Raw genomic sequence first — 12,294 nt, 5'->3', positions numbered from 1 at the left:
GGCTGGGGAGCCCCTGCTAGTTAAAAGTGGGTCCCGAAATTTGCTCACCCCTGGTCTAAGTAGTAACAGAGAGGTCGCCCTGTCAGTCTGTACTCCAACAAAACAAAGCAGCAGAAATGTAGCTCTTTAAAGGCTAACACCACGATTTATTCGGTCACGAGCTTTCGTGGGACAGACCCACTTCTTCAGATCAAGCTCATTTCCAGTGCAGACTGACATTTATAAACACAGAGGCCAAAAAAAAAATGGCAATAAAAACTGACAAATCAAAGGGGATTGCAGGAAGGGGGTGAGAGGTGGGGGATATTACTTGGCCTGTCTGAGAGGGCTTTTAAAGCCCAGGCTGTAGAGAGCTGGGAGAGGAAGGCCCCAGCCAGGCAGCCATGGGTTTAGCTTTCCCCCACCCCGGGGTCCGGGCCCGCCCAGCGCGCAGCTCAGGAAGGCGGGGGAGCGGGGGCCGGGCTCCCGGGAGCTCGCCCGGGGAAAGTTTTGGTGGGTGGGGCTCTGCGGCCCCACGTGGGCTGCAATTGACCAAACTCTGCCGCACTCGCCTAAGGGCAGCGCAGGGCGGAAACAGGCGGGCCAGCCCCTGCGCCCTGTCCCGGGGGGATCCGCGGCACGTGGCCCCCGCCCCAACAGCTGCGCCCCCCGGGGGCTGGGGTGCGAGGGGCCAGCATGGACAGGGAGCGCGCGGGCAGCTACTGGCAGGACCCCCTGGCCATGGCCCCCGCCCCCAGCAAGCCGCTGGCCGGCGCCCCGTGCCCCCGGGGCGGCAGCTGCAGCCGGAGCCGGGCGCTGAGCGTGGTCTGCGTCCTCGGCGAGGGCTCGGCGGAGTCGCTGCCGCTGCGCTGCCTGCGGGAGGCCTGCCGGGAGGTGCGGGCGGAGCTGCAGACGGTGCCCTTCGGCACGCTGGCGCAGGGGGACACGGGCGCGCTGGACTGCTTCTACAACGCGGGTGAGTCAGTCGCCGCCCGGTGCCATGAGTTGCGCCCGGGCTCAGCCTGTGGCAACATGAGTGGAGGTCGGGGCGGGCCTGCTGCCCAGCCACCCTGGCTTGGACACTGGAGCGATGTGTGGTTCCGCCTCTCAGTCCCCCAGCCTGGGGGCTGCTTCCCTTTCAGACTGTGGGTTTGAGGGGAGAACAGGGCTGCCCCCCTCCCCGCCCCACACACCTCCGCCAGCTGCTGGCCAATGACATGGGCCTTCTCTTTCTTGGAAGTAATCCAGCCCCCGGAGCAATCTTTGCTAAACTCTTTATGGGGGGGGTGTAGGTGGGTCTGTGCCCCACTGACCTCTTCCAGGTGGAGTGGGAACTGCTCAGTTGTGTGTCATAGGCCCTGCACTGCCAGTGGGGATTCTTTAGCTCTGCAGGCAGGAGCCTGGCCTCGAGCTGAGACCTCAGCGCTCTAGCCCAAATATTGTTGTGAAGTTAGAATCGTAGAGTCGCAGAACTGGAAGGGACCTCGAGAGGTCATCGAGTCTCGTCCCCTGCCCTCACAGCAGGACCAGGCACCATCTAGAGTGACCATCCCTGATAGGTATCTACCTAACGGGCTCTTAAATGTCTCCAGTGATGGATATTCCACAGCCTCCCTAGGCAATTTATTCTGGTGTTTAACCACCCTGACAGTTCCCAGCTGGTGTTGGTAAAGACCCCAGAGAGCAATAGATTCTGGGTAAAGTTTAGGCCTTCTGAGATTAGCCCCTGCTGTTTCTAACTCTCCTGAACAGTCTTGCTCTGTTGTGGGATTTGTCTGGAGCAGGGGTCAGCAACCCCCAGCACAGGTGCCAGGAATGGCACGTGAGCCAATTTTCGTTAGCATGCAATGCCAGGAGCTCAGCCCCTGACCCCACCATGCACCTCAAGTTTGCTGAAAGCCAGGCCACCTGTGGATTAACCCAAAAACAGCTAATGCCGCCAACCACCACCTAAACGGTAAAGTTCTACATCTAAATTTATTAATGAAGTTGCCGTAAGTGGGACTATTAGTGACTTTAAAAAGTATCATCGGCATTTGGACTGTGCATAGAGGTCAAAAGGTCAAACTGCAGCACTCCACCTTGGAAAGGCTGCTGACCCCTGGTCTATAGTCTCTTACCCTCCTGAAGCAGGTGTCTGAAGGTTTGCCGTGAGGCTAATTGACTTGCCCAAGGAGAGATCAGCGTGCACGGGGACCAGAACCCAGCTCCGCTAGGCTCCCAGAGCTGGTCTCAAAACCCCAGACCCTCCTGTCTTCCAGACTCAATTGCCTCTTCCCCTGTATGCTGCTTCCGTCTCAAAAGACTGGCAAGTCGTCAACTGTTTTGTTCCCCCGGGGTCATAGCAGTGCTGATTGTTCTCTTCTCCGCTAGCAATGTGGGGTGGCGCTGCCCAAAAGCAGACTATAAAATACCCCGAGCAGCTGGGGTTGGAGTTTTAGCAAAATGTGGCTGCTGTCAGGAGGAGCGAGTACAGTGATAGTGGAGAATTAGGGGTACATATTTTGCATCTCTCTTTATTTTTCCCTTTTGGTATATGAGGATGTAGTGGTGACAAAAGATGCCAAGACAGATGCAACATCAAAAGTGGCAGTGCCACCAGAAGGGTGCCAGTCTTAGTGGAGAGAGCCCTGCAACTCTTCTGGCATCCACAGACCCTGTGTGCCGATTGGATGCGGATACAAATTTTGTATCCGCCCAGGCTCAATCAATCAACCAATCACTCCCTGCACTCTCTGATGTGGCTGAGTGGTGGATTTTTCTGTCTACTTTCACACATCCGAGGAGCTGCTGTAGCATCTCCGTTTGCTGGCAATGTTTGTCGTGATTGTGTTTTTCCTTAAAGGAGATTTTTTTTCAGTTCAGCCAGGAACAGGGTGGATAAAGATTGATGCTCGGTATTTTTAAAAAAAAAAAAAAAAAAAAAAAAAAGTCAGTCAGATTTATTTAAATAGTATTTTTAATTTTTTTTAAATCATCAATAAAATACACAATGTCTCATTCAAAATAAGTTACAATTAAATCTTATCACAAGCATGCCATACATTCTCATAGAAAGGCATGAATTGCCTAATCTGTCCAGCCTAACGTCCAGCTCTTGCTTCTTGAAAGTCCTGGGCTTTCAATTTCTGTTTCTCAGCAAACTGGGAAGTAACAGGTGCTAGGGTTGTTTTTGTTCTGTGCTTATGTGGGAGTGGACCTTGGCCAAGCCCAGCAGACAAGTTAAGACGTTGTCTTTCAGACAGAGACAGTATATAGGAAAGGATGGAGACAGCATAGGAAGAAACAGTGGAGTGGATTGGAAAGAAAATAAAAGTGTTCAGCGTGAACACAGAGCTTCCTATATTCTCCCACATTTTTGCCACAGAAAAACTCTCATGGCCTCTGGGTGTAAGAGAGACCCTGTCTGGGAATAGTTTGAAGAAATTTATTCCCTGGATATAAAAGGGAAATGTATCAAGTATAAGGAGCAGAGGAGGATGATGCAGGCTGTAGATCCAAGAATGAAACATCACAAGGAAAACTTCTTATTGGGAGAAAACGTCGGGGATGAGGATGTGGATATGGCTGAGTGGCTGAGCTGGTTAGTAACTTAAATAATTCACTTTGCCAATGCATCATTCTTCAAAGCTCTCTCAGTGCCTTTCAGCTTCTGACAAAGAGGGTCTTTGCCCGTGAAAGCTTATGCCCCAAAAGATCTGTTAGTCTATCAGGTGCCACAGGACTTCTCATTGTTCTTGCAAATACAGACTAACACGGCTCCCCCTCTGATACTTTATCATAACTGTGATTTGACAAGTAATCTCATAAGCCGTTTGCTGTGTTGGATGTTGCTAGAAAGAAACAGTTTAGCTCAGCTAATCCTTATGGCCTGTTTAATTAGTTAACTAGGTTTAGAATCAATCACTCAAGCATACAACACAGAAAGCTGCAGCAAGAGAAATCTAGACTTGCCAGTTGCCGCTGAGTGTCATTTTCTTGGTTTATATCACATAAGACAAGCCCCTTATTTTGGAGCACCCTGACCAGAGACCATAATAGTGATGCCACAAGTCTGTTCCTTATTTTACTTACGCATCACTCGGCTTTTCCAAGGAAGCCTCATTCTCTACTTGCTGTCACTAAAAACAGAAGTGCCCACCAGTTCAATGGGGCTTCCTCCAAAATTAAGTTGTGATGGGGTTCAGGGGTCCCCCTGCACTGCACCCCGTCCGCTGGCAGGAGTGACTCTCACTCAGCAGGTACAACAGAAGGTTTATTAGGCAACAGATGCCCAGTTTCTCACAGAAGCGACAGCACAGCAGCCAGAGACAGTCCTTCCAACCTGTCCTGGGGAGAAGACCCCGAGGGGTGCCCCTCTGGGGTGTAGCTTCCCCCTCCTCAGGCTGGCTGCCTTCCAGCTTTCCCTTTTCCTAGCCTCTAACTGCCACCCCCGATTCAAAACCCAGCTCAGCTCCTCCCTGCTCTTTGTTCAGGCAGAGGTGTTACCTGCCAGTTGTAGCCCCAGGGTCATCCTTAGCCACTGGGAGCTGCTGCTTGCCTCAGACATCCAGCCTGACTCACACATGCACTCCCCCCACTCCATCACATAAGTGCACTCTAAGCACAATCAGTCTAAGCTTTTTTTGGGTAACTTGCTTTAAATCAATGAGTGGGGGAGGAGGATTTGTGGGGGTGATTTAAATTGTCTTTGTTTAAATCAATCCATCCTGTGAACTAATTCGGGTTCTCTGGCCTGTGATAGAGGGAGTCAGACCGGAGGTTCATAGTGGTCCCTGCTGGCTTTATAATCAACTAGGAAACTTACCTGGTGTTGCTTGATTCTTCAGGACAGGAAGCTGGAGGTATGGGGGTGCAGGAATCGGCAGGGGGTTAGGGCTCAGGGCAGGAGGTGAGGGGTGCAGGAGTCAGTGTCGGGGGTTCAGAGGCAGTGGGCGATGCAGGACATGGGATGGGGGCAGCAGCTGGATTGCTCCCCAGGCCAGCTGCTAGCTGTTCTGTGGCTCTCTGGGACTTTCAGTGTGTGCTTGCTTGCTGCCCCATTCCGCAGTGTGATTGTCCCCTGTCCTTGCTGTTCTCCCACCCCCATATTCTGGAGTACGAGCATCCTCACTACCACATCCCTCTTGATGAGAAACACACACATTCCAGGCACAGCCCATTGTCCTGGCACAACCAAACCCTGTGGTAAGAGAAACCTGCCTACCGAGATTTGTACTCCCAGCTCTTACCATTTTGGAAAGAGGAAAAAAAGACAAAACAAAAAAAAGCCGTCCTGTAGCACTTCACAGACTAACAAATTAATTTATCAGGTGATGAGCTCTCGTTCAGGAGTTCCCTATTTCCAGTTCTGGAGAAGCGGGTCTGCCCCACGAAAGCTCATCACCTGATAAATTAGTTTGTTAGTCTGTGAAGTGCTACAGGATGGCTTTTTTGTTTTGTGAAGATACAGACTAACACGGCTGCTCTCTGCGACCATTTAGGAAGAGTCCTTGAACAGCCAGACTCTGATTGTTACACAGACATGCACAAACAGGAATAATAACAGAGAGGAGCCGAGCTAGTCTATATACTATCAAAAAAAAGCAGTCAAGTAGCACTTTAAAGACTAGCCAAATAGTTTATTAGGTGAGCTTTTGTGGGACAGACCCACTTCTTCAGACCATAGCCAGACCAGAACAGACTCCCTATTTAAGGCACAGAGAACCAAAAACAGCAATCAGGGAGGACAAATCCAGAAAAAAATGATCAAGGTGAGCAAATCAGAGAGTGGAGGGGTTGGGGGGGGAAGGTCAAGAATTAGATTAAGCCAAGTATGCAGACAAGCCCCTCTAGTGACTCAGAAAATTCCCATCCCGGTTCAAACCACGTGTTAATGTGCCGAATTTGAATATGAAAGCCAGCTCAGCTGTTTCCCTTTGAATAGTGGTGCGAAAATTTTTTTCAGTAACACGCAAACTCTTAAGTCATTAACAGAATGGTCCACTCCATTAAAATGTTGACTAACTGGTTTGTGCTAAACGGGAATGAGTGATTCTTAAGCCTGCCCTGGAGAGAGGCAGTTTTATTCTGCTCTCCCTCTGCCAGCCTGGTAGACTCCCCTGTAACCTCTTTCAAGGACAAAGGCAAGAGCCTGGCTCTTTAAGAAGCACTCTGGACCCAGAAGCTACCAAAGCAGAAGGATGTCAAGAGATGTGGAAATAACTTGTGTGGCCTGGTCACAGACTTCCTGTCGGTCTGAGGTTTCTTCACCCGAGATCCATGATGCTCCCAAGGAATAAAGGAGGGACCTGCCTGGCATGGATCTGTGCTCTTTGCAGCTGGTTAGCAGGGGGTCGCTTTCCCCAGGAGAGTTAGGCAGGGGCAGAGCTGGAAAAAGTACCTAAGAAGTTACTTGTGTAAAAGTACAGTTGCTTTGCGGGGGGTAAGTACGAGTTCCAGTGTCCCTCTGGAAAACTACTTGAGCAAAAGTACACGTCAGCTCTAGATTGTACTCAAGTATACAGAAACGAAAGGAGATGCCCTTTTACTCAAGTAACTTTTGGGGTGGGTTTTCCCCCCCCCCCCCACCTCTGGGCAGGGGGACGTTCTCTGCTTCACATGATTTAGTCTGTCCGCCTGGTGCCATCTCATCTTCTGTCTGTGTCACTCTCTCTTCTGGCTTCAAGCCTGGCAGCCATGCCTTGGGCGAGGAAGGAACTCACTGGTTTATTGAGAGTGCCTTTGTGAGAGCCTGGTTCCACCCACAGGCAACGCTGCTGGATTAAACTGTGCCAGGGCCTGAATTTTCAAGCGCTGCCAAGAGCTTGTGATGCTTGAAATCCTCAGCAGGCACGGATCCTCAGCACTGCAGGAAATGGGGCGATAGCCACCGTGTGCCTCAGTTTCCCCTAGTGGCTCTAGAACGCAGTGGAGCTCAGCATGTGGGCGGGTTGATGTGCTGCTGGTTTTTTGATCGCCCTCCAATGGTGACGCACACAGTGTTGGTGCGTGGGCACTGGGGTGCCAAGAGCAGGCCTCACAGCACCCGTCCGGTTCACATCGGGTCCTGTTCTGGTGGGGGGCTGAGGAGACCTCTTGCTTTTCATGGTCTGCTCTGTGAAACATGGTTGTCCATGGGCGTTCCAGTGACCAGCTCTCCTGCCCAGGTGGAGGGAGCTGGGGCAGTGCCTGGATACAGCCAGCCGTGAGTTTGGTCTGCTCTGCTGCACTGACTTGTCAGCTGTTTGGGAGAGGGATGCAGAGATGAAGCAGTGAGGCTGCTACCTGCAGGAGCCTTGGCTGGGGATGCAACCTCTTAAGGGAAGACCTGCTCCTTAGATGGCCAGGCCCAGTTACTCAGCGCGCTGTGTGCAGCAGCCAGGGCAGGCGGTTGGTTTCGCAGCAGGGCTCTGTGTTGCAGGGGCTGGAGGAAAGTGATGGAGGGATCTCTGGCTGGCAGAGGTAGAGTCGGGCTCTTTTGCGGCCAGGTGTGCTGCTGAGGTCTGCTAGTCAGAAACCCAGCTTCCCGGGCTGCTTCCTGTTACCTGCTTCCTGCTCACCTGGAGAGCAGCAGAGATGAGGGTTGTGACCAGAATGGACACATCGGGGGCCACTGTGGGATACTTCTGGAGGCCAATTAAACAACTCCGTTTTTACACTAGGCTTAAGTCAGCCTGGTAAATTCGAACGGAGCGTTGCTCCTCGTGAAATAGGTGAGGCAGAAGAGTCGACTTTAGGGCCCCTTAAAATATTTGCAGTGAAGACAGGTACCTTATAAGGCCCTTAAAACTGACTTTATCCTCTAGCGTAGACCAGGCCTGAGACAGCGTCGGGGTTAGGGATGGACCTGGTCATTTGCCCTTTGCGCTGGTGCTTCTCTCGTCCCCTCTGTCTCCATCACCAGGACATTCCAAGCCTGCAAAGTCAGTTTCTCTGGGGTTTGGGGCTCCAGGGGGATTCTCCAGTACTCCAGATGGGCCCTCAGCCGGTGCATGAGGGGGTGTCCGATGGGCCCTTGCTACTTCTCCGCAGATGTGGCCGTGGTGGAAGTGAGCAGCTCGTTGTGCCAGCCATCGCTCTTCTACCACCTGGGCGTGCGAGAGAGCTTCAGCATGACCAACAACGTCCTGCTGTGCTGCCACACTGACCTGCCAGACCTGCAGGCTCTCAAGGTGAGCGCGGGGGGGGGGGGGGGGGCGGAACGTCTCGGCGTCGGGCCCCAGGGCTGCTCCCAGCTTCCCAGCTCCGAGCCGCCAGGAGGGTGAGAACTGGCCATGGAAGCCAGGAAGCCCCTTTGCTTACACACGGGAGGCGGAAGCTTTAGGGAGGTACAAGTGATGGACTGGGAGCCAGGATTGGCCTCTGCTGGGCCCTGTCATGTCACCGACTGTGCCTCAGTTTACCAATGCATAAGTCCGGTGCGGAGATACTTCCCTCCCTCGCAGGGCTGAGGTCTCAAGATAGAAAGTGCCAGGAGAATCCAGCAGCCCCAGTCCCCTGCAAAAACTAGGACGGGGGGGCAGGGGAACTGCGTGAAGCCTGAGCCCTCAGCACTCTCCAGCAGCTTGGTGTCAGCGAGGAGTCTCAGCTGCGATCTAGGTGGGTGGCAGAAAGGGAGGAGGCCGCAGTCACCTTACAAAGTCCTGTTCTCCCTCCTCATCTGCCAGCTCCTGTGATAGGGAAACGGCTGGGCCTGCAATGTGGCAAAAGGAGACTGACGAGCAGGCTCTGCTGATGCAAGATCTGGACGTATTGATCTTGCTGCTTATTACTTGGCTTCAGGTAGCCCCTAGAGGTGCTAAACTGAGCTTTGGTCGATTGTGCTGGGCCCTGTCCAGGAGCATATTGTACAGTTCCTGCCCCAACAAAGCCAAACATACAACACCTTGGGGTGGGGCATTATTGTACCCATATTCCAGGTGGAAAACCGAGGCCCAGCGAGACAAGGCAACTTTCCCAAAATGAATGGGTTGTAGAACACTGAGTTGGATGCTGGTGGTCTAAGTCTCCTCTCTCTATGCTTGACCAAGCACACAAGAAAACTTCCTGGTCCTGAAGGCACCTGTCCTGGGCCCCTCCAGTGCTGCTGGGAATCTTAAAACCTCTGTTCTTCTGATGACCCCTCTGCCTTCTTGTCCCTCCTTGTTTCCAGTCCCAGGAACCATTAGATAGAAACAACTTCCACTGCTCCAAGGCCTGGAGCCTGGCCTTGCCAAGGGAGTAAGCCCCACTGCACTGACCCTAGCAGTGTGAGTCATCTGACGCCGCAGTCACCTGAGCGTAGAAACAGGTGCAAGATAGCAATTGGCGTCATGTGATTTTTTTTTGAGAGTGTCTAGCCAGTGAGGAGGATCCATTGGCGACAGGAACAAATCCTTTGTCCTGCTGGGAATAAACAACTTGGGGAGAGGCAGGGACAGGCCAAGCGTCCGCTGCTTGAGATCAGATGCACACGTTTTGAGAGTGGCTTTATGTCCTTGCACCTGGTCACCTTTCGGTATCTCGGTCTAGTGCTGGCAACTAGCCCTGCTGCTTTGGGAAGAACTGTACTGGAAATGTCAGGTGAGTGGTGCTTTCGGGCCTTGTTGCAAGAAAGCCCAATGGAAGGATCCCCCGCATGGCCAATGAACTCTGGATTGGATTCCAAACACAGTAGCTGCTTGGGACTTTTCATCCCCCTCTAGACACCTTGGTCCTTTTGCAGGAGCCGGTGCACTTTTCCCCAAATGCCTATGTCCCATGGCCTCCCACCCACAGGCAACACTGACCCAAGCTCTGTGTTTAAGGTGCGGTTCTGACCCACGCAGGCCTTAAAGAGCACCCCAGTTCCTACCACCAAGGAGGAGAAAGCGTTCAGCTAATGGCTGATCTGCTGCTTGGCAGTAAAATGCAGCCTGCCTCCTTGCCAGGCCCTCCACCCAGTGACCCTGCACTAGCAGAATATTAATGGAATTGTTTTTCCCAGGCATGAAAGGATCTCAGTTAATGACCTGTTCTGCAAACACAACACCCTCCATTCCTAAAGCTGGGGCTGCCCTCGTACAGGGAGCACATTCAAACCCTGCAGGATCCCACCAGAGAGAGATGTTCTTCCTTTCCCCCGATCTTTGTCGTGTTCAGATTTTGCGAGGAGAGAACTGAGAACTTCCGCCTGGAAGAGTCTGGGCCCTAGTCAATTTCTCCCTTGCTATGTTCTGCTGCCACAGAGTGTGGGGGTCCCCAGGCCCTGTGCCCCATCTGCAGTCCAGTCTGACTCTCATTCAGCGGGGAGAACAGAAGGGTTATTAGTCAACAGGGACAAAACATAGAACAGACTCAGCACAGAAACAGAAGCTGTCAGTACAATGCATCTTGGGGCGATGGGGCCAAGCAGGGGTCCTTCCTCCATCTCTTCAGCCAGACAAAACAGCCTGGTTCCAATTCAAACCAGGTGGGCCCCTCCTTTGCCACCTGGTTGTCTAGGTTACAAAGGGCGTGAAGGCCACTGAGTACCTGTGAGGAGTTATTACACTGAAATGCCCATCAGAACCTAAGCACTGATGCTGTGCCTGGGGAAACTGAGGCATGCACCTCGGGTTACTACAGGACATTAGGAACCACTTGCAGCCTAGTGAGAGGACTAAAATCCTCCCCCACCCCACGTCATCGCACCTGCCCCAGGGTGTTTGACTGAGCATGTGAAGTAGATTCCCCCACTGGCTGCTCGGAGTGGCTGACATGTGGTTGAATGGACAGTTTCTCTCTGTCTCTCTAGGAGGATATCTGCCAGAAGAACTCGGTGAGTGTAATTCACTTCGTGAAAGTCTGTTTCCCACTCATTTCCCTCCTCCATTAGCCTGGAGCTTGGGGCGGGGCGGGGGGGATGGGCTAACTGCAGCTCCTGAGCAGAGGGCAGCCTGCCGAGGCTCTGGGGAAGCTTACATAAGAACATAAGAACATAAGAATGGCCATACTGGGTCAGACCAAAGGTCCATCAAGCCCAGCATCCCATCTGCCGACGGTGGCCAATGCCAGGCGCCCCAGAGAAGGAGAACAGAAGACAAGTGATTTATCTCCTGCCATCCATCTCCTGCCCTTGTTATGAAGGCTAGGGCACCATACTTTATCCCTGGCTAATAGCCATTTATGGACCTGACCTGCAAAAATTTATCAAGCTCTTTTTTAAACCCTAATAGAGTCCTGGCCTTCACAGCCGCCTCGGGCAAGGAGTTCCACAGGTTGACTGTGCGCTGTGTGAAGAAAAATTTCCTTTTATTAGTTTTGAACCCACTACCCATCAATTTCATTTGGTGTCCCCTAGTTCTTGTATTATGGGAAAAGGTAAATAATTTTTCTATATTCACTTTCTCCACACCATTCATGATTTTATATACCTCTATCATATCGCCCCTCAATCGCCTCTTTTCCAAACTGAAAAGTCCCAGTCTCTCTAGCCTCTCCCCATATGGGACCCTTTCCAAGCCCCTAATCATCTTAGTCGCCCTTTTCTGAACCTTTTCTAATGCCAATATATCTTTTTTGAGGTGAGGAGACCACATCTGCACGCAGTACTCGAGATGTGGGCGTACCATAGTTTTATATAGGGGAAGTATGATATCTTTTGTCTTATTATCGATCCCTTTTTTAATAATTCCTAACATCCTATTTGCCTTACTAACTGCCGCTGCACACTGCGTGGATGTCTTCAGAGAACTATCCACTATAACTCCAAGATCCCTTTCCTGATCTGTCGTAGCTAAATTTGACCCCATCATGTAGTACGTGTAATTTGGGTTATTTTTTCCAACATGCATTACCTTACACTTACCCACATTAAATTTCATTTGCCATTTTGCTGCCCAATCACTCAGTTTGCTGAGATCTTTTTGTAGTTCTTCACAATCCCTTTTGGTTTTGACTGTCCTGAACAACTTGGTGTCATCTGCAAACTTTGCCACCTCACTGCTTACCTCATTTTCCAGATCATTGATGAACAAGTTGAACAGGATCGGTCCCAGGACTGAGCCCTGGGGAACACCACTAGTTACCCCCCTCCATTGTGAAAATTTACCATTTATTCCCACCCTTTGTTTTCTGTCTTTTAACCAATTCCCGATCCATGAAAGGACCTTTCCTCCTATCCCATGACCACCTAATTTACATAAAAGCCTTTGGTGTGGGACCGTGTCAAAGGCTTTCTGGAAATCTAGGTATATTATGTCCACTGGGTGCCCCTTGTCCGCATGTTTATTAACCCCTTCAAAGAATTCTAATAGATTAGACAGACACGACTTCCCTCTGCAGAAACCATGCTGACTTTTGCCCAACAATTCGTGCTCTTCTATGTGCCTTGCA

General features: G+C 51.6%; 1 protein-coding gene across 5 annotated transcripts in view; it reads left to right on the top strand.

Annotated features, from left to right (window-relative positions):
• The first annotated feature begins 550 nt into the window (after positions 1-550).
• Positions 551-12,294, top strand: part of MAP3K6 (mitogen-activated protein kinase kinase kinase 6) — a 30,973-nt gene continuing 19,229 nt past the window's right edge. For 2 of the 5 annotated variants that reach the window (XM_074976212.1, XM_074976211.1), the window contains exons 1-3: positions 551-955; positions 7,993-8,132; positions 10,715-10,738. In XM_074976212.1, coding sequence (XP_074832313.1) covers positions 676-955; positions 7,993-8,132; positions 10,715-10,738 — 444 coding nt within the window. In that variant the 5' untranslated portion in view covers positions 551-675. Of the gene's footprint in view, positions 956-7,992; positions 8,133-8,506; positions 10,739-12,294 lie in introns of those variants that run through there. The other 3 variants (XM_074976214.1, XM_074976213.1, XM_074976215.1) reach the window with 3 other exon arrangements.

Source organism: Carettochelys insculpta, chromosome 24 (assembly GCF_033958435.1).
Source record: "Carettochelys insculpta isolate YL-2023 chromosome 24, ASM3395843v1, whole genome shotgun sequence".
NCBI classification, from domain to species: Eukaryota; Metazoa; Chordata; order Testudines; family Carettochelyidae; genus Carettochelys; species Carettochelys insculpta.
This window is presented reverse-complemented; position numbering and strand designations above follow the sequence as displayed.